Raw genomic sequence first — 20,398 nt, 5'->3', positions numbered from 1 at the left:
CACAGCACACTCTTGAGCTTTCCCAGCACGAGACGACAGTTCCCTTCTCGGGTATCAGGATCTTCGATGTTTAAGTCTCTTTTTATACCAAAAAAAGTCTCTGGTCTTCGAGGACCTGATGTGTTCAAAATAAACAAAATGGTCCTTTCCGTATGTACGTTGGGTGATGACTTTTCACCCCTGGATCTCCCTCTTCTGGGCTCAGACCCTTCTCGACTGTTTTCCTCCCTCTGTCGGGTTTACTACAGCTTTTACTCTCGAATGTCAGCCTCTCTGTCGGGTTCACTATAACCTGTATTCAAAGATATTTTCACCTTTCGCATTTATAAGTCTTAATGTCTTTTTAAACAATACACTGTGGATATCCCTTTGTCGGGTTCATTCTTGTCACCACAATGTTCATTGGGGCATCATGCTTTGCCCCCTTCTGTCGGCATCCCTCCGTCTGGTTCACTCTTGCCAACCACACAGTTCCTCTTCCTTTCTCACTATGCAGGATTTATCTCCCTTAGCTTTTCAATTACGTGCCAGTCAAAGACTTTTGACTTTACTGAAGGGGGGGGTTTGCTAGACTATCGGACCCTACCACTATTCAAAACAAATGTGTAACCCATGCAGTGCCATATACATGTTGTAACTAAGACACTTTCTTGAAACAGCGCCTGGATGCCTCCGGCTGCTAGGCGCTTTACAAATACAAAAATAAAATAAAAATAAAATAAGGTCATGACAATGACTCCCTTCTGCTGGTGAAGCAGGGTTCTGCTTGGCTTTAGTGTTCTATCAATATCTTATTTTCAATGTGTCTCTAGCCCTCTTCTGTATCCACAGCTTGCAATTCTTCAATAAGGTCTTTGACTCTTCCTTTATCTTGTGGGATTATTTTCCCGGGACTCTTTCATATGGTTTTTGATCCTTATAGCCACTGTTTTTTGTTGTGTCTGACCTTGCCGAATACCTTCTCTTGGCTGGGTTAACCCTTGTAGGATAATTACTGCTCCCCCTTTCTGATATTAGTTTGTCCTTTTTATTGGGTATTTGATCCACTTCTTTTGTGGTTACTACATAGTATTCTCTCTCTAACCGACTCCAACTGTAGCTTCTGGGACACCAGAGATGGTTCTTCCCTTTCTCTGTATCCGTTAGTTGTGTTGGAGTGAGCCCATTTTCTAGACTACTCTTTACGTTCTTTCTCTCCTCTGTGTTGTTTAAATTCCCTAGTGTTGTGTTTAAATTTCCATCCCTTTCATGGTGACAAGTTATCTTAATCTCATAGTGTTCTCTCCTTAACCCATTCCCTTTGGTATCTCTTGAATGTGGAGATGTTCTCACAACTTTCCCAGGCGGTCTTCTTGGATTATTAATATTCTTTCTCCGGTTTACAGATGACGTTTCTTCTGATGATATTACAGTTCAGATTGATCAACTTTGCATTTTGACTTTCAACAATTCCACCGGGATGAGTTTCTCCACTCGTATTATGATTCACTTTTGGCTTCCTGGTACTCCTCTTCTCCCCGTTATCAAGGGGGGGGGAATGTCTCGGGGGCCTGCGGTCACTCTGGACCTTCCTTCCTGCTTTTCTTCACTTTCTTGGTTGTTTTCTACCGTGGCGTCTCTTCACCATGTTTCTCACTCCCCTTTCTTGCTACAGTCCAGTGTCTCTCCTGGCAACCGGTGCTGTTGCGGCTACCTCCGCGGGCTGGTGTCGGCATAGTTGGTTGGTCTCCCAGCCCACCACAATAGACTCATTGTCACGCCACCAGCAGGTACTGGGTTCTCAGACCCTCTGTTTCTCACTGATCAGGTACACTGTCTTCCCAGCGTCTGATACTCTAGTACAGAGTTATACTGAACCTTGTGGGCTCCGCTTCTCTCGTTGGCTCTGCCTCCTGCTTGTGCTACTCTGCCAGGGGGCCTCCCCTTCTGCCGTATGATTCTCCCTTCAATCTCATTGTGTCCTCCTCTTTACAATGAAGTTGAGGTTTGTCCTTATAGAGACAGCTTCTTTTCTTTGATACTCATAGTGCATGTTAATGTTGTCTTCATCTCGGTCTTGGTTTTTATTGCTGTTAAGCATCTCAGGCAGATCCATGCATTCCTTCACGGGAGAAGGGTTAAGCGAGTTCCTTAGAAGACCAGGGGTCCTTGTCCCCTAAGGAGGAGTCCCTCCCAGGGAGGTCCCACTTGCCCAGACACCTACGGAGGGTCTTGCGGAGCAGGCTCACCTCCCTAGCCTCAAAGAGGAAGACTCCCTCTTGGGCAGAAGGGACCGTTTTCTTTATTTATTCTTAACAGCTGGTACTTGTTCCTCGCTGCTGGATTCTAAATCTACGTCGGCCTTTCATTCTCATAACATGAAGTAAATGTGAATAGTCGTTGCTTATTTAGGGTTCTTATAGGTATGTTTTTGTTGAAACTTGTTTCTCATGGTTTTCATTCTAACTTGAGCTTGTCCATGTTCCTCTGGTTATGTGTTGTCCCTGTTTCTGCTTCCCACGTGATCTAAATATGAACCGATTCTGCTTTTTCAGGGGTTGGAGTAACGCTGAGCTGCATGTCTGTTCAATATCGTGAGCTAAAGCTTGGCTGGCCCAGCCCTGCTGCTTTTGAGGATATTGCATACAAATGGACTGTGCTACTTCCTACTCAATATTTCGAAGGAAATACTTTAATTCAACCGATAGCAGTGGTTATGCGAGGATCAATTGTCATCCGCCTTCCCAGTTATCTCAACTTCAGCCTGTTATGTACACTGTCCCTATCATTATCTCTTACATTTGTTCTGCTTTTTCTTCTATATCTGTTGTCTTTGCTCCCAATTACTGATTGCCTAAATCAGTCCTGTTTTTAATTAAGTTCCCAATTAATTTCCATTGTTTTGGAAACCCATTTGTTATGCGAGTAGCATATATTCTTAAGCCAGAAGATCTGAATAAAACCAGTGCCTTCCATCTCCAAGTACAGCTCTGCAGTCCTGTAAGGATCTAAAGCCCTGACGGTTCTATAAAGCACACATTTATAGGAATGTTTGAAATTAACCTTAGAAATATTTCTGCACCACTTGGCACTCATTATTGGATTACCGTCCTTTCTCACCTTGTTTCTCTCCATTCACAGCTCGTCTTCCACTTCTGTGATAAGCTCTTCGGCCTGGTTGTGAAGGACATCGAGGGCATGGATCCAAGCATTTTGAAAGGAGAAACTCCCTCTGGCAAAAAACAAAAGGTAAGAAGCACATGGCACACAAAGCTCTGACCAGACTGTGGGGCAGGGATGCCCTCTGCAGTATGGTCAACCGAGCCATCACTCAATGCCTAATGTACAAAGCGATGCATGCATCTGTAACAGTCCATCGTGAAATGTTTGTGATGTGTGACAGTGCTCATCAAGTCAGAGGGCCAGCTGTACATCTCGTTGTGTGATCTTGTGCAAAATGCTTTTATTTGTACAAGCTGAAATATTAGTGCTGATGGTCATTTACTTCTTACAAAAAGGGTGTGGTCAGAGTGACACAAATTAGGTGATCTGTTATGGTCTGAGTTGCTGGAGGAAACACAGAAATAGCACCCCAGGGACGTTGAGGGATGGAGCGGTACCTTCCTCAAACCTTTGAACTTTATAAGGCAACCTATAAACTGTTGTATATTTTCAGATGAGGCTATCCTGACATTGTTTTTGGTTTTACTCAGGAGTGGAGTTTTCTGTTTTTAAGTAAAATGTGTTTTGACCCAATATTGTATTTAGCCTCTTTCTGGAGCACACTTGCCTATGAAATAGATGTGAGCTGTAGCCGCTCTGGAAGCCTTGTAATGCAGCCAGTTCCTAGACTACTGGTAGTTAGAACCTCCAGAATGTCCCAAAAACCCACAAAGGCCACCCCCGACTCAGCTGGGATGGATTTATATGATGTTGACAAACATTCCCCCAACAGGGCAATCCTGTTAATCTACCTGAGGGGACCTGTGGAAGGGATTGTCTGCAAATCCAGCTTAGTAGGGATTGAAATACAGTGTGGAGTGGGGAAGGCACTTTTGTTTAAACACAACACAGAGATATTCATAGTCCAGGAAGGAGAACACCTAGCTTGGTTGGTTTGTGAAATGTCTCGTCCCACCCAACCCGAAGAAGTGAAAGTGTTAGATGAGATAGAAATGGGTGAAACAAGGTGTTCTGCTTTTCAGACACGTCTAATGACCTCAGCACTTACCCTATTGCACGGACTAAGAGTTCTTGGACTCAGGAAGGCAATGATGTTCACTTAGACCATTAGTTAGAAAATAATTGGCTCTTTACAGGCCCTTTATTCATATTCCAGAAGTATACATATTACTACAAAATAAATGCAACTGGTAATACATGAATTAACACATTTAGTGCAGTTGTAGGAGAAAGCTTCATCTCAGACACAACAACACTACCCAGTACCAAGGTAGGCAGAGGAATCACGCATCAACTAACGGGGTCTGGAGCGGAGCGTCTTCCCTCTCAGCGAGACTTCAACACCTGGGGTTCCAATTCTTTGTCACCTCGTGGGGATTGCACCTCTCTTCTTATGGGCACACATCCTTGCCCCTCATAAGTTGCAGACTGCCCCCGGCCGAAGGACAGACAGCAAGCATGGGAGGCAAGAGTGGAAAAATCCAGACAGTGGAAAAAACCCAGCTCCTCTTTCACGCTCTCGTTTCCAGCACCCCTCATCAATGCACTTGCACATCTGACTCCCCTCTCGGCTCGTCCTTGAGCGAACAATACAACTATCCTCCATAGTGAGCTCATCTGCTTCAAGCTACAATATCGCAACCGTTGCAGAAATCATGTCTGCCTTTTAACTGAGCTCGCAAAAATGTAGACTTTCATTGCGGTTTGGAAGTGAATGTTCAAAATGGCCTTGCACTGGCAGCCATGTTATTTAGCTCATTTTCGCACACACACTACAATCCACCCTTTGGACAATCAACTACCATATCCCAAAGAAACAAACAATGGTTTCTGAAGCCGACGAAACATCCCAACTAATTTAGGAATACATGGAACACAACAACAATCAATCAAAATAACAACACAAACAAAAACATACCACAATGCTTCAGGAATCCAGGAAACCATTTGATCCCACCAACTCCCACTCTGATCTTCAGTTACCTGGCAAACTAGGCCACGCAAATTACTAATGTCTCTCGATAGAACGGGAATGGTCATCTAAATTAAAACAGCACATCTCCTACACAGCATTGCACCCATAATGATGCTTCAAAAACAAATCATCTGTGGCAGCTGTTTTGTAAAATAGTCTTTCTAAAATGTCTGCTATCCAAAAGCAGCTTCGTCAAAGCTTGAGAGGTCTCATTAAGCCCCTTAACCACTACACAAGCTAATCTAATCAAGGATTTATAACCACCAGCTGCCAACCCCCACACACCCACCAAAGAAAATGCAAGCGCCAAGACCTCAGGTTCAGATAACAAATGCACATTAGAATCAAAATCTGGCAAAAGGCCAATATGATGAGCAGAACGTCTAGCTCGAGGAATCGCAGGCTGTAAAAGAAACATCATCAAACTGAGTCGTGTTAAAGCACAAGGCCCACCAGAAATATTTGCAGGAATGTAGGTGTAGGTAAAGTTACCACAGGAAAATAGCCATCCTGTCAGAGGTTTCACATGCTGAAGATGGCTGACAGCTACAATAGTAAAATTACAGAACATTGTATTAGACACATCAGTACATGCACCATTAGAACGTGCACATAAACGTTTCTCAAAATCTGTTCCGCTCTGCACATCCGTCAAGTCCAATCGCTGACATTTGCCAATGTGTTGAGGGTCACAAGTCATCACGTAGCATACATGAGCCGGAGCAATGTTGTGACAATACAAGTCATATTCCTCCATACACGATTGGTGTCAGAATTTATTTTACAATGCTCATAGACGGAATTTCTCGCATCCGAATCTTCCACTAGAGAATCATTATGCAGTACTCCGAAAACGTGCCACAGCACGTGGGCTGGCGTTGAGGAAACATCAAAATCAAGTTCGAAGCATCATGAACATCAGCCAGGAAAAAGTGACAGATGTTTAAAACTCGACGAGCTAGAAAAACCCACATATTCTCCGGTTACTTGACAATCTCAGCATAGCCATGCCGCACAAAAGACATGGACGTTGTTGAAGAGGGCAGAGCATCACGCCCATGGTCACAACATTTCCTCGACAATAGTCGATCCAGCGTCCGGCAATGTGGTTACATCAAAGCCGTTGGTCGTCATCCTTGATCATCGGAGTTGGCTGTACAATGGAGACATTCGCCACATATTTTCGCCCTCCCGAACACCTCGACACAAGTCCACAGATCACAAACGGGGTCTGGAAAACAAAAGGAAACCAAACAAGATATCAGTGAAGTACATCACTCACGCAAATAACATTGGTCAGCGGGAATGCAGCTCCATTTCCTTTCCTGATTCCATTACTAGACAACGTGATCCTCTCATGCGCTGCAATTACATCTCCTGGAACCGGCAGTCCACTAGGTTTCTCAACCCAAAGTTTCGCTCCCGGAACCATTTTGTCGGATGAGCCAAAACCTTTGTACCCACGTGTAGTTACCACTGTGGCCTGCTCTCCCTTTTTCACCATGGATAATTTTACAGGGACAATAATCGGTTGTGCCACTCGATCCCCTTTATGAATAGGCAACATTTTCTCTCCACTATTGATCAGAATTACTTTTCTTTCTCCCTGATGATCTGCATTCACAATTCCTCACAGTACCTGGATCCCCCTCAATGCTAACCCAGATCTGTGGGCAATCAATCCCATATGTTCTGATGGAATCTGCACTCCAATTTCCATGTAAATAACACTGATTCCTCTTTGTTCAAGTCGGATCTCCTCCATAGCATGCAAGTCCACCCCTGCAGACTCGGTTGTCGCTCGATAAGGAGTCGGAGCTCCAGGTAACATTTCCAAATGCATCAAAGTTTCAAGTGCCCTATTTGGTATCATTTGTAAAGCTGGCGTTAACATTCGCATTAATGGAGTTTCACCGTTTGCAATTGGTCTGTTAGTCAACACTTGACCAGCATCCAGAATGCGCTCCCGCCACCCTTTCAAGTTACCATCACCAGTCTTTTGCAACTGTTCTTTCAACAAACCATTCATTCTCTCAATCAGTCCCAATTGCCACGGACCTCGAGTCAGTGTTCACATAAAAGCTGACCATGTGCTTCTTGCTTCAATGCCTGATAAACCGCATACAATTCCGCAAACTGACTACTCTTTCCCTTCACTGATTTCAGAATTTTCTTTGTTTTGGGATTGAACGACACTGCCTTCCAGTATCACTCAGTCCCCACATATTTAACTGAACCATGAACCATGCATGTTCAGGTTGCTCACTCATCAAATCCCCATAAGGCACTCCCCATTTCACAGGAGACTCACAGGCTTCTGCCCAATCGGGTAATTCTAAATCCACCAACGGAATACTAGGCACTTGCCTGTGTAACTTCGCAATTCCACCCTTCCCCGTTTTGGTACGATCTTGAATGTACAATTTCTATTTAATAATGCTACCCTCTTAAGCATGTCCTATTAGATGTGTTTTAGGAGAGCTCAGTACCCACTGCATGATCGAGAATTTCTGATCGAATCAATACATCATGACTCACTGTCATTTGCTCCGTATACAGAAGAGCCCAATAGCATGCCAACAACTGCTTTTTCAAAGGGAGTGCATCTGTCACCAGCCTCGGGTAACTTACGACTCCAAAATCCCAACGGAACACGCTTTCTATCCTGTTTTTGCCATAATCTGCAATTGGCGTAATTGTCATGTACAGACCCATTCAATTCAACTTTACCTGCTCTCAACGGCCATAATTCAAGCACTTTATGGATTGTATATTTCGCTAGCTGAAAAGCTTTCTCTTGCTCCTCACCCCATTCAAAGTCACATTTCTTCCGTGTCACTGTCTCCAGAATCCAAACAACGCTATGAGTTGTTGAGCTTGTTTATTATTCACAGGTGTAGTAAACTCAAGAATTTTTTGTTTGACCTTCGGCACCATTTCACAATGTGCATTATGCCACTGAATTCCCCGAAAAATCGCGGTCTCCGCCAGACCTTGAATTTTAGTTTCATTAATTTCCCATCCTTCTTTTCTCAATCCTGCAATGATTACTTCTAGGTGCATCCGCACACTCGACTCATACTTTCCCTGAATCAAAATATCATCAATATAGTGCGACATTTGTACATCAGGTGTGCACAGTATTTTGTCCAAATGCTCTGCCACCAGCTGGTGGCAGATAGTCGGACTGTGCAATTACCCCATTGGCAAACGTTGAAACTTATACTGCCTCCCAATCCAAGAAAATGCAAACTGCTCTTGACACTCTTCTGCAATTGGCACGGTAAAAAATGCATTTCTCCAGCATGGGGTCTGGCATGGATTCACATGCTCATGAATATTCCCCGTCGTCAGGCTGGGAATCCTCGTTAAAGAAAAAATCAGTATCAGTTTCGTTTCTGATCTGTCTTTCTTAGTAGTAACCAATCACTGATCTCTGGGTCATACTGCCCCAGCCAATGACTGCCCTGTCCCTAAGCCCCGCCTCTGGCAGCCATCCTCAGATTTTTACCGCATGTTCAAGTGTTGGGAGTCCTTGTGCTTAGCTCTCGAGTTTTTTGCTGCGTTTTCGTGCTTTTTCAGGAGATTTTCTCATTTTCCGGTTTAATCGAGCCTCAAGCTCCACCGTTTCTACTTCGGATAACGGGGACCCGTTTCGGAATTCTTCTACGCCCCTCAAGGGTGAAGTTTTCGTCGAGTTTACGCTTCTTGGAGGATTCTGGAAGATCTGCGGCCTACCTCAACGGACATGGCCCAGGACAAGGGAAGCGCGACGCCCGGATCCAAGAGGGTTCAGGTGCTGCCCTGGATGCGGATTACAAAATGTTTTCCAGGAGGATGAGACGCACGTGGAGAAGGACTGTGCATTCTGCAAGAACCTTTCGGAATGGACCAAACAAGATCGTCGTTCCCGCCTCGCCGCCTGGCTGGAGAAGGGCACAGCAGGTGAGAAAGCGAAGAAAAAGTCTGAGCGGGCTTCTAAGTCCTGTGAGGGCGCCCCGGCAACGGGGGCCCAACAGAAGGCCAAGCACCGCGAGTCCGCGGGCACCGGGAGCGCCGAAAGGTCGGGCTCTTCGGCTGCCAGGCAGGGCACGACTTCCCTGGCACGTTCAACCACGAGCCAGCGCTCTGGTTCAGGGAAGAGGAAGTCCGAGAACCCGGGTAAGTTGCTGGAGCGACCCCGGTCGATCTCGAAGGGACCCGAGGGGGAGCGAGGCGCTGACCCTCCGCCCAAGGCAAAGACCCAGGACGCACCTAAGGTGGTGAGGACTTTGATCCAGCCGGCAAAGGCCTCTATCGAAGTGGTTGCTGCGACCCTGGCAAAGCCAGCTGAGACTACGCCAGTGGAAACAGCCTCTGGGCCCAGAGTACCCCTGCCACCGCGGAGGGAATCCTCTTTTCAGCCCATCGTTAAGACCCCCGTGGAAAAAGAGGGGTTCATAGGCCATAGGCCTAAACGAGAAGTTCGAGAGGGTTAGACCCCTGGGAACGGTTCCCGCTGATGTGATCGAAGATAGCGACGATGGCGATGAAGAGGGCCCAGTGGAGCAGCCATCCCGTCCGTCGCAGCCATTACCCGAGCCCCAGGATAGCTCGGCGGCCATTATGTTGGCGATCCAATCCTTATGTACTGAGATAAGGACGAGGTTACGACGAACCCCGATGGAGGATCCAGAACCAGGCCCGTCGGGAAGCCCTCCGAACAAGCAGAGGAGAGTCCACCCCGATCCTCCCTTCGTGCCCGCGAGGACTGTGGACGCCTCATCCCCCTCGCCGGACCCTAGAGACGATACGGCGACGGATACAGTGACTGGGGCTCGGGCTTCTCCACCCGACGAAATTGGCTCCTTTCACGCCATGATAACCAGGGCATCCGAGCTCTTCCAGCTCTGCCCTGAGGAACAGAAAAAGGAAGGGTTTCTTTACCAACAACGAGAGGCCAAGAGGAAGACGGTCCTCGCGGTGCCGTTGCTCGACGACATCTGGGACGAGGGGCTGGCTATCCTCAAGAACCCTTCCACGACACCCGCCAAGAGGGACAGGTACGAGAAGAAGTACCGAGTCCCCGATGCCGCCCCCTTGTGCCTCAGGGCCCAGCCCACGCCGGACTCTGTCGTCTCGGCAGTGGCCAATCAGAAAGCAGCGGGTGCGGCGGCTTCTTCAACTTCCACTTCCCCGCCGGACAGCGAGGGCAAGAAGTTGGACTCCATGGGACGACGAGTCATCTCGTCGGCGGCGACGACGATTAAAGCGGCCAATACCTTAGAACCTTAGCTATCGTGGCCCGCTACGACAGGGAGCTTTGGTTCAAGATAGCTCCCCTGCTAGACTTCCTACCGGACGACAAGAGGGCGGAGGCCCTACAAATTCTGCAGGAAGGAGGTGGCGTCGGATCACGCCATAACTGTGGCAGTGGACATTGCCGATACCGGATTTCGCCAACTGGGCAACGGGGTTTGCCTCGAACGACGAGGATGGCTCAAGGCGACGGACTTTCGCCAGGACGTCCAGACCAGAGTGTTGGATATGCCGTTCGACGGCAACAACCTTTTTGGGAAGACGGTGGACGAGTCGCTCCAGGCCATCAAGACCGACTCGGGGACGGCCTGGGCCCTAGGGGTACTTCAACAACGACGGCCCTTTCAGAGCTCCGTAGGCAGACAGGGTGCCTCCAAGGGATCCAGCAGTGGCTCTTCTACATACCGCCAAGCGGCCCGCTCCTCGTCCCAGGAGGCCTACAGAGGTCACGGCAAGCAAGTGGGATCCCGCCGTCGTCGTCAAGGAGGCCAAGGCGGCAAGGCCTCCTCCAAGCAAGACTGAACCGGCCGTGGCGTCGGGCCCCCAACGAAGCACCCCGATGGGAGGCCGGCTGACAAAGTTCGTCAGCGTGTGGGAGTTCATCTCCACCGACCGTTGGGTGCTGGACACCCTGGCCAACAGGCACTCGCTGGAATTCCAAAATAAGTGTCCTCGCATTCGCCCCGTGGCCAGGAAGGAGAATCGCCTCCCTCAACTGCTGTTGGAGGTAAGGGCGATACTCAAGAAAGGTGTCATCGAGCTCGTCCCCAGGAGGCTCCGGGGCTCCGGAGTGTACTCAAGGTACTTCCTCGTCAGAAAGAAGACAGGCGGTTGGCGCCCCATCCTGGACCTGCGTCAGTTAAACAAGTACATCAAAGTGCAGAAATTCAGGATTGTCACCCTCCAGCACGTGCTGGGACAGCTGGAGGAGGGCGACTTCCTATCGTCGTTGGACCTGGAGGATGCTTATTTCCACATCCCCATTCTAAAAGGACACAAAGTTTCTCAGGTTCATGGTTCAGGGACGCCACTACCAATTCAGAGCCCTGCCGTTCGGATTAAAGTCGGCACCTAGGGTATTCACCAAGTGCCTGGCACCAGTGGCGGCACGGCTGCGCCTGCAGGGGATCCACGTATACCCCTACCTGGACGACTGGCTAATCCGGGCAAGCACAAGAGAACTTGCTGTCCAACACACAGCAAGGACCGTCCGGCTGCTCACGGAACTGGGATTCGCCATCAACTACCCCAAATCCCACCTGTTTCTGTCGCAAGTAGCACTGTTTCTGGGAGTGAAGCTCGATACAGTGGGGCAATTGGCCTGCCCGTCGGAGGAGAGGACGAAGGCCATTCTGGGCAAGGTGCAGCGCCTGCTAGCCATGGACGTGGCCAGGGTGAGGTCCATCAAATCCCTCCTCGGGATGATGTCCTCATGCATCTACCCTGTACCCCTTTGCAGACTTCTGATGCGTCCGCTACAGGAGTTCCTCGACGCCCGCTGGTTTCAGGCGACGGGCTGCTTCGAAGACAGGATCCCCCTCGACGAGGAGTTCCGTCGGGCGATCCTATGGTGGGGGTACCAGTGCGCACCACACTACAGGCACGGACTTTTAGACCCCGGCGTTTCAGGAGACGGTGACGACGGACGCCTCTCTGGAGGGTTGGGGGGCCCACACCGGAGATCTCCACGCATGAGGCCTTTGGCTCCCGGAGGAGAGGTCTCTCCACATCAACATTCTGGAGCTTCGAGCAGTGTTCTGGGCGCTCAAGTCGCTCCTTCCGTCCCTCAAGGACAAAGTGGTGAGGATCTTCACCGACAACACCACCATGATGTTCTACATACGGAAGCAGGGAGGCACCAGATCCCCAGCCCTATCCAAGGAGGCCCAGGATCTGTGGCACTGGGCCGTCGCCAAGGGGTTGTTTCTGGTTCCCTTCCACTTGGCAGGAATAAAAAAAACACCATCGCCGACTCACTCAGCAGGGAGCTGCGCTCGTGCCACGAGTGCGAACTACGTCAGGACCAGGTGGATCGGCTCTTTCGACGATGGGGCAAACCCCGGATTGACCTTTTCGCGACGGCGACAAACTCACAAGTGCCAGAGGTTTCGCCAGCAGGTTCCTGCAGCCAAGGAGCATGGGCGATGCTTTCTCGTTCCCTTGGGACGGCCTGTTTCTATACGCGTTCCCTCCGTTGCCATTGCTGCTCCGTCATCAACCAGCTCAACAAGTCCAGGTGCAGAATGATCCTCGTCGCACCGGCGTGGCCGAGGAAGATCTGGTTCCCGGACCTTCTGGACTTGTCAACGTCCCCACCATTCAAGCTTCCAGAGAAGGAGGCGCCATTCTTCATCACGACCCGGAGTCGCTGAACTTGCAGCCTGGCTCCTGCAGCACTAGAGTTTGGAGGGTACGATATTCCGGCTGACTGCAGAGAGGTTCTTGCAAAAGCCAGGGCGTCCTCAACTCTCAAGTGTTACGATCATAAGTGGAAGAGTTTCTCTGTCTGGTGCCGTGCACAGAAGATTAACCCTCTGCGGATTACGGCCCCTCAAGTACTGCCGTACCTACTGTCGCTGGCCAAAGCTGGACTGGCTCACGCCTCCATCAAAATACATCTGGCTGCCATCTCCCGATATACCAGGACTACGGGACGGGCGTCCTTGTGGTCTCATCGCCTGGTGAAGGAATTTATGAAGGGACTATTCCGATCGTTCCTGGCGGTGAAGGCTCCTGCCCCGGCGTGGGAGCTTAAAGTGGTGCTGACCAGGCTCATGGGGGGCCCCATTCGAGCCTATACATTCGGCGCCTTTGAAGTTCCTGTCATGGAAGACAGTGTTCCTCGTGGCCATCACCTCCGCACGACGAGTGGGAGAGATCCAGGCCCTATATTGCAAGCCTCCATACTTGACTTTTCATGACACGAGGGTGGTGCTGAGGATGCACCCCTCCTTCATGCCCAAGGTGCCGTCGGAATTCCACCTCAACGAGCCCTTGGTGTTACCAGTTTTCTTCCCATCGCCTTTGACGCCGGCCGAGAGGACTTTGCACTCGCTGGATGTAGCTAAAGCGCTGAAGTTCTACGTGGACCGCACGAAGAGTTTTCGGAAGACGTCACAGCTGTTTGTGAACTTTGGGTCTGTGAATCAAGGGAAGGCTCTCTCGAAGACTTCCATTTCCAGATAGCTCTCCGGCTGCATCATGCACCGTCACCGGTTGGCAAACCGACCGCTGCCCGGCTGTCCGAGAGCCCATTCAACCAGAGCGATCGCTGCTACCACAGCGTTCCTGTCTGGTGTGCCCCTGCTGGACATCTGCAGGGCTGCTACGTGGAGGTCGACGCACACCTTCACAAGATTCTACTGCGTCGATCGGGATTCCAGGGAGGAGTCCAGGGTCGGCCAAGCAGTGCTGCGCAACCTGTTCGCCTAAGGTGAGCCTGGTGAGGAGGTAAGAATTGCTTAATGTTGAGTTTTGGTTGTAATGCTTAATGTTGAGCCTTTGCCACCTCCCGTGGTTGTGCATGTGTGTACTGCTATGTATTCTTTTATTCATGAGCATGTGAATCCATGCCAGACCCCATGCTGGAGAAGGAACAAGTTACTTACCTGTAACTATTGTTCTCCAGCATGGGTCTGGCATGGATTCACATGCAAACCCTCCCGCCTACCCCTTTACGGCTCTTCACTTGGTCATACTGCCACTTTGCGTGCTACCAAATCTGAGGATGGCTGCCAGAGGCGGGGCTTAGGGAGAGGGCAGTCATTGGCTGTGGGCAGTATGACCCAGAGATCAGTGATTGGTTACTACTAAGAAAGACAGATCAAAAATGAAACGGATACTGATTTTTTTTCTTTACAGAGGATTCCCAGCCTGACGACGGGGAATATTCATGAGCATGTGAATCCATGCCAGAACCATGCTGGAGAACAACAGTTACAGGTGAGTAACTTGTTCCTTGCCAAATCTATCACTGCATACCAAGTGCCCTCAACCTTTTGCACATTCTCAGAGTAACGGCATCTGGAACTGCGGGTAGTAACGGAGGAGTGTACTTATTCAACTCTTGATAATCCAGTCATTCTGTAACGTCCATCTGGCTTCTTAACCGGCCAAACCAGGTTGTTCCAAGCCGTAGTCACAGGACGTAAGACGCCCGCTTCAATGTACCCCTTGATAGTATATGAAATGTCCTATGCCTTGCCAGGAATACAATATTGCTTCATTGACACTCATTTTGTGGCCAAAGGAATCTGCACTGGGGCCATCTTCAATTGTACCACAATGTCTGCGTACACTTCAATGCACTAATCCCAAACTGATAGGTTTTTCCTCCTAGACCTAAAGTCAAATCCCCCAGGATATCAAAGCCAATAGTATATTCAGGTATGGGGACAATCAACACTTGATATTTATTCCTTTTCAAATTACCAATTTTCATATCAACTTTTATTTGGACTGCGGTTGTGTCTTTCCCTCCCAGTCCCGTTATGGTAAAATGTCTGCCATTAAACTTCAAAGGATTGCCATGGATCAATGAGACCTCTACCTCGGTATCAATCAAAGCTTGACCTCTTGCGTATTTCCAGAATGCCAGAATAGTTTCGCATTCACATGAGGCCATCTTTCTACCTTAATCCGGACAGATGCTACCGGAGTTTGACCACAATCCTATTTGTATTTTGAATGTATGTATTGGACTCTGTCTCCAACATCGCACTCGCCACTTTTCGCAGGTCAGCATAGGTTGGCTGATATGGTAAGGCCGTCCCATGGACACCTCATCCATCTCCACTTCACGCGGCGCAGAAGGGAACTTGTCCCCACCTTGCTTTTTCATATCTTGCCTTTTCATCTGTTTTTACCACTCCTTTCCTTCGAGCCCTCGCTTTGTATATAGCTGATGCATTTCCCGGGTTTAATTCCTTCAATGTCTTCTCGGGGCACTCTATCTTTTGGTTGCGCCAGAAACGTGTCTTTTCTCGACACACAAGCGTCTCCATTGTCAAATCTCTTTCGAGGAGTCTGTTTGTCATCTCTCTCTCACTCTCTCACTCTTTCTCTCTCGCGCTCTCGCTCTCTCTCTCTCTTTTTTTTCTCTCTTTTTTTTTCTCTCTTTTTTTTCTCTTTTTTTTCTCTCTTTTTTCTCTCTTTTTTCTCTCTCTTTTTCTCTCTCTTTTTCTCTCTCTTTTTCTCTCTCTTTTTCTCTCTCTTTTTCTCTCTCTTTTTCTCTCTCTTTTTCTCTCTCTCTCTCTCTGGGCCTCTCTCTCTCTCTCTTTCTCTCTCTCTCTTTCTCTCTCTCTCTCTTTCTCTCTTGGGCCTCTCTCTGGGCCTCTCTCTCTGGGCCTCTGTTCAACTATGTCCCATTCCCCCTGGTCGGCTAACTGTCTGATAGCATTGTTCACTTCATCCATTCATTTGCCTGTCATCCCCACCAGCAGTCATAATTACATTTTTGTAGGCCGGTGGAGCAGTTTGAATGATTGTATTTCGGGTTGAAACCAATAATGCCACCACCCCCATATGTTCGGGATCATCAATACGGGGGTGGCTTCTTTCATAGCATGCTCCCTAAGCCTTTGGATTTCCTCTCTAAAGGTGTACCACCTTTTCTCGTCGCTAGGCCAGTCCGACGTAATCTGATACTTCCGATTAAACCCTTGAGCAGCTAACTGTAACAGACACTTGCGACTCTCTCCCCTGGGCATCAGGAGGCGGCTCTGCACGCAATACCTCCTGAATATAGGTTTCCTGGGACAATGACAGCACTCCTTTCTCTTCTCTGCGAGTACCTGGTCCAAGCAAGTCGCCACCTCTGCTGGACTCGACTGTCCTATACTAGTATCCAAGGTCTCACTCAAACCTGTGCCACAGGTCCAACTCTGGGACAGTTTATCATATGGACTCTGTAATCATCACTTCAGGACAATCTACGCCTGCAGAACTTCCCCTTTTCCTAAACAAGGAACTAATTATTTAATAGATGTTTCACATCCTTAACAAGATACCTCAAACACAATCGTGCAATACACAAACACAAAAACTTAAGAAAAATGTCTTTCTGTGTCCAAGCGTCAGATTCATTTGGTATTTGGAACCAATCTCATCACAAATATCCTGCTCACAGCACCACAATGTTCTGCTTTTCAGACACGTGTTATGACCTCAGCACTTACCCTATTACACAGACTAAAAGTTATTGGACTCAGGAAGGCTATGATGTACGCTTAGACCATTAGTTGGAAAATAATTGTCTGTTTACAGGCCCTTTATTCACATTCTATAAGTATACATAGTACTACAAAATGAATGCAACTGCTTATACATGAATACATGGACAAGAATAAACACAATAAGTATAGATCACCGTTAGTGCAGTTGTAAGAGGAAGTTTCATCAACCATGACAACACTACCCAGTCCCGAGGCAGGTAGGCAAAGAGATCATGCATCAACTAACGGGTCTGGAGTGGAGCGTCCTCCCTCTCAGCAAGACCTCAAAACCGGGGGTTTCCAATTCTGTCACCTCGTGGGGATTGCACCTCTCTTCTTATGGGGACAAATCCCTGCCCCTCATAAGTTGCAGACTGCCCCCAGCCGAAGGACAGACAGCAAGCCTGAGAGGCAAGAGTGGAAAAATCCAGACAGTGGAAAAAAAAACAGCGGGTCTCTCGCGCTCTTGTTCCCAGTACCCCTTATCAATGGACCTGCACATCTGACTCGCCTCTCGGCTCTTCCTTTAGCAAACAATACAACAACTATCCTCCATAGTGAACTCATCTGCTTCATGCTACAATATCGCAACCGTTGCAGAAATCATGTCTGCCTTCTAACTGAGCTTGCAAGAACGTAGACTTTCATTGCGATTTGCCAGTGAATTTCCAAAATGCCCGCGCACAGGTGCCATGTTATTTAGCTCATTTTTGCACACGCAATACACCGGGTTTGGGTCTTCTTCTCAAACTCACAGATCCCCCCCCTAGAAACAGTGATCAGTCTACCCCTTGGAATCTAACAGGAGCAGTCAGACTCTTTAGGACAGGCGGTACCCGACTCTAGAGAGAGAGAGGAGCCCCCTTTAGAATCTGAATTTGCATTATCCCAGAGGAATGATCATGCTCTAAGTCTCTGTTGCTACTACCTTATCCGCAAAGAAAGATATATATGTGACAGTGCTCTGTTTATAGAGCGAAGGGTTCATTTATACAGAGTAATGAACTATATTAAGGGAGACTGGCAGACTAGATATTCATTGTTGGTACCACCACCACCTTTCTGGAAAGCAGTTATCAATATAGTCCCCTGCCATCTTTTGGCAGGACATCAAGGTGCGTCTAATGCCCAAGGACATGTCATTAGACACTTATTTTGGCCAGAGAGACACTAGCATGCACAGAAATACTGCCCAATGTGCCAAAATAAACCTCAAACCTTGTCTGGAAATTGGTTTCGGAGGGTACGAGAGAGGACAATTTACTACCTTGGTGTCTTTTTGCTATATGAAAAATTCCCCAAGGTTCCACCAGATACTCTTCCTTTGAACTGGTGTGTGGGAGAGAACCCGGACAGGTCAGTGATATTTTGAAGGAAAGCTAGGTTGGATAAGAAGACCCAACCCGAGTTGGTGAGAATCACTCAGGAAAGACTCTGATTGATCTGCTAGTTGGCACATCGTCTACAAACCAAACAAGAGAAGCAGAAGCCTATAGAAGCCACACTATGGCGATTCAAAGTAGGCGATTTGGTACATGACTTGCTTCCAACCTCGAGAAATAAATTGGTGACCAAGTGACCTGGACCTTAATGAGTGCTGCAAGTTTTCAGTGACTTAAAGTACCCACCACAGTAGGGTGATCTTCGGAAGTTCTCCAAGGAATGTAACATTTGCTGTCTCAAAGCCTGGCTGACACCTGAGGAACCCACTTTGATGACCTTTACTGGTGCCTGGAGAAAGAGCATAGCTCCCACAAACATTACCCAATCTAATACCAAAGAACTTGCTCATTTTTTGGTCAGCCAAATTGGTAAGAATATCAAATATTGATTTTCATTCATTCAGAAATAAGAGTTCTTGCTACTTTATTTCTATGAACAACAACCTAGGAAAGGGTGGGGTACCCATACACCCCAAGGACTGGGGTAGTAACACATTAAACAGCATACAAATTGTTCCTGTTTGGAAACTAGGCTTGGTAATCTCAAATCAAAAATGTAAATCACAATTAATGAGCACAAAAAGTGAAATAACCATCCAAATTAATTTATATGCAGGAATTCTGAATTCATATGATTTTAATGAAGAGGTTGGTGGGTTCAATAGGTAAGAAAAACAACATAACAGACCATTGTGCAAGTATTATAGCATGGTGTAAGTGCCAGGAGCAAGTATTAACATAAATTAAAATCACCAAAAATCATAGGGACACCAATTTTCTTATTTACAAGAGCATTGAAAGAAGCAATATATTGTGAGGAGACAGGAATGAGACAGACACAGAGATTTGATTGTGGTCACAAACTTGGAAAATGCCTCACTAACCCTAATCTAGGAGGCATTGCCCTACCTCAACTGAAAACTAAGGGGTCTGTCCTTTGTCAAGATATCCGAAAAACAAAATATGTCCTGTGTCCCAAATCCTATCCTGTTCCTCACACTCTAAAACTAACGCTTACGGTGCAAAGCATACTGGTTTTAAAGTGCACAAATCTTCAAATCCAACACAAAGGTAACGAAAAGGTTACAAGTGGACAATGTTTACAGCTTCAGGGAATGGTTCACTTCCCCAGATTCCTTTTTACCAATATGAAAAGTTCAAACAAAGAATAACCACTTTTCTTGTAACACCAGGATGATAACGCCCTCCTCTTGGTATGTTCATAGTTCTCTGGGAAATGGCTGTCTTTGCCAGGTTTCTCTTCACATTCAAGACCATTCAGAATCCTAAGGGCATAGATCCTCTTTGGGATTCTCTTTTCACTGGCCACCTGGTATACTCACCTACCAGGCTCTTCACTACATTTACAACAATTAAAACACTCCAGGGCATGGATCTTCCTTGCAGTGCTTCTCTTAGTGTAACTTATTACACACACACACTTGATTTTTCCTGGTATACGCTCCAGCCAGAACGTATATGCAGTTACTTTTCCTTTTATCCATGAAATTATATTTACACAATGTTGGCCTATCGAGCCTCATTAGTTAAAGTTTGTTTCTATATTTCCTTCTTCTCTCACACATTGGGTCTTTGCCCCTTTTCCAAGACAATTTACGTTTTCTCTCCTGCGCGCTATGGGTTCAGCGACCCGTTCGTAGCATTGTTCACAAATATATTAATTTCTTCACAGGATTCACTTAGCGTCTCTCGCGCTACTTTCATGTAACGGCACACACTTTCAGGCAACCTAGTAACCCGTCAGTTTTCCCTGGGCTTACCGGGCACTTTAGGTGTCTCTCGCATTTCTGCGCTTCTATTCCTTTGTTTGATGGCTCGGCGCACGCCCCTTTAGCCGCTGTGCCTTTGCTGTGTCTCACAACTCTCGACCCTTCCATCCCGACAAATTACAGACCCATCACCACCGCCCCATTCCTACTCAAAATCATCGACAGGGTAGCCTACCTACAAATTCAGGATTACCTTGAAACTAACAACCTTCTAGGCTCACAACAATTCGGCGTCCGCCCCCTTCATGGCACTGAAACAGCCTTGATTGATCTTAAGACTCAAATTGACGAGTTGAAGGATAATGGAAAATCTGCTATGCTACTCCTCCTTGACCTTTCGGCAGCCTTTGACCTGGTAGATCATGCAGTCTTATGCAATCACCTTGGCTCCGCTGCCCATTTTTCAAGCAATGCCATAACCTGGGTACAATCCTTCCTTGTTAACTGGACAATGAGTCTTCTCCCCCCTAGCAGCTGCTGATCCCATACACGTCTCCTGCGGTGTCGCCCAGGGATCAT

At 47.7% G+C, this 20,398-nt stretch overlaps 1 protein-coding gene across 3 annotated transcripts in view; it reads left to right on the top strand.

The window, feature by feature from the left end:
- Positions 1-20,398, top strand: part of NSF (N-ethylmaleimide sensitive factor, vesicle fusing ATPase) — a 1,025,749-nt gene that overhangs the window by 399,360 nt on the left and 605,991 nt on the right. For all 3 annotated transcript variants that reach the window (XM_069634162.1, XM_069634161.1, XM_069634163.1), the window contains one exon: positions 3,121-3,228. In XM_069634162.1, the coding sequence (XP_069490263.1) occupies positions 3,121-3,228 (108 nt within the window). The remainder of the gene's footprint in view (positions 1-3,120; positions 3,229-20,398) is intronic.

Source organism: Ambystoma mexicanum, chromosome 13 (assembly GCF_040938575.1).
Source record: "Ambystoma mexicanum isolate Mex_15411 chromosome 13, UKY_AmexF1_1, whole genome shotgun sequence".
Classification (NCBI taxonomy): Eukaryota; Metazoa; Chordata; class Amphibia; order Caudata; family Ambystomatidae; genus Ambystoma; species Ambystoma mexicanum.
The sequence above is the reverse complement of the archived record's forward strand: the minus strand, read 5'-3'. Positions and strand labels throughout refer to the sequence as shown.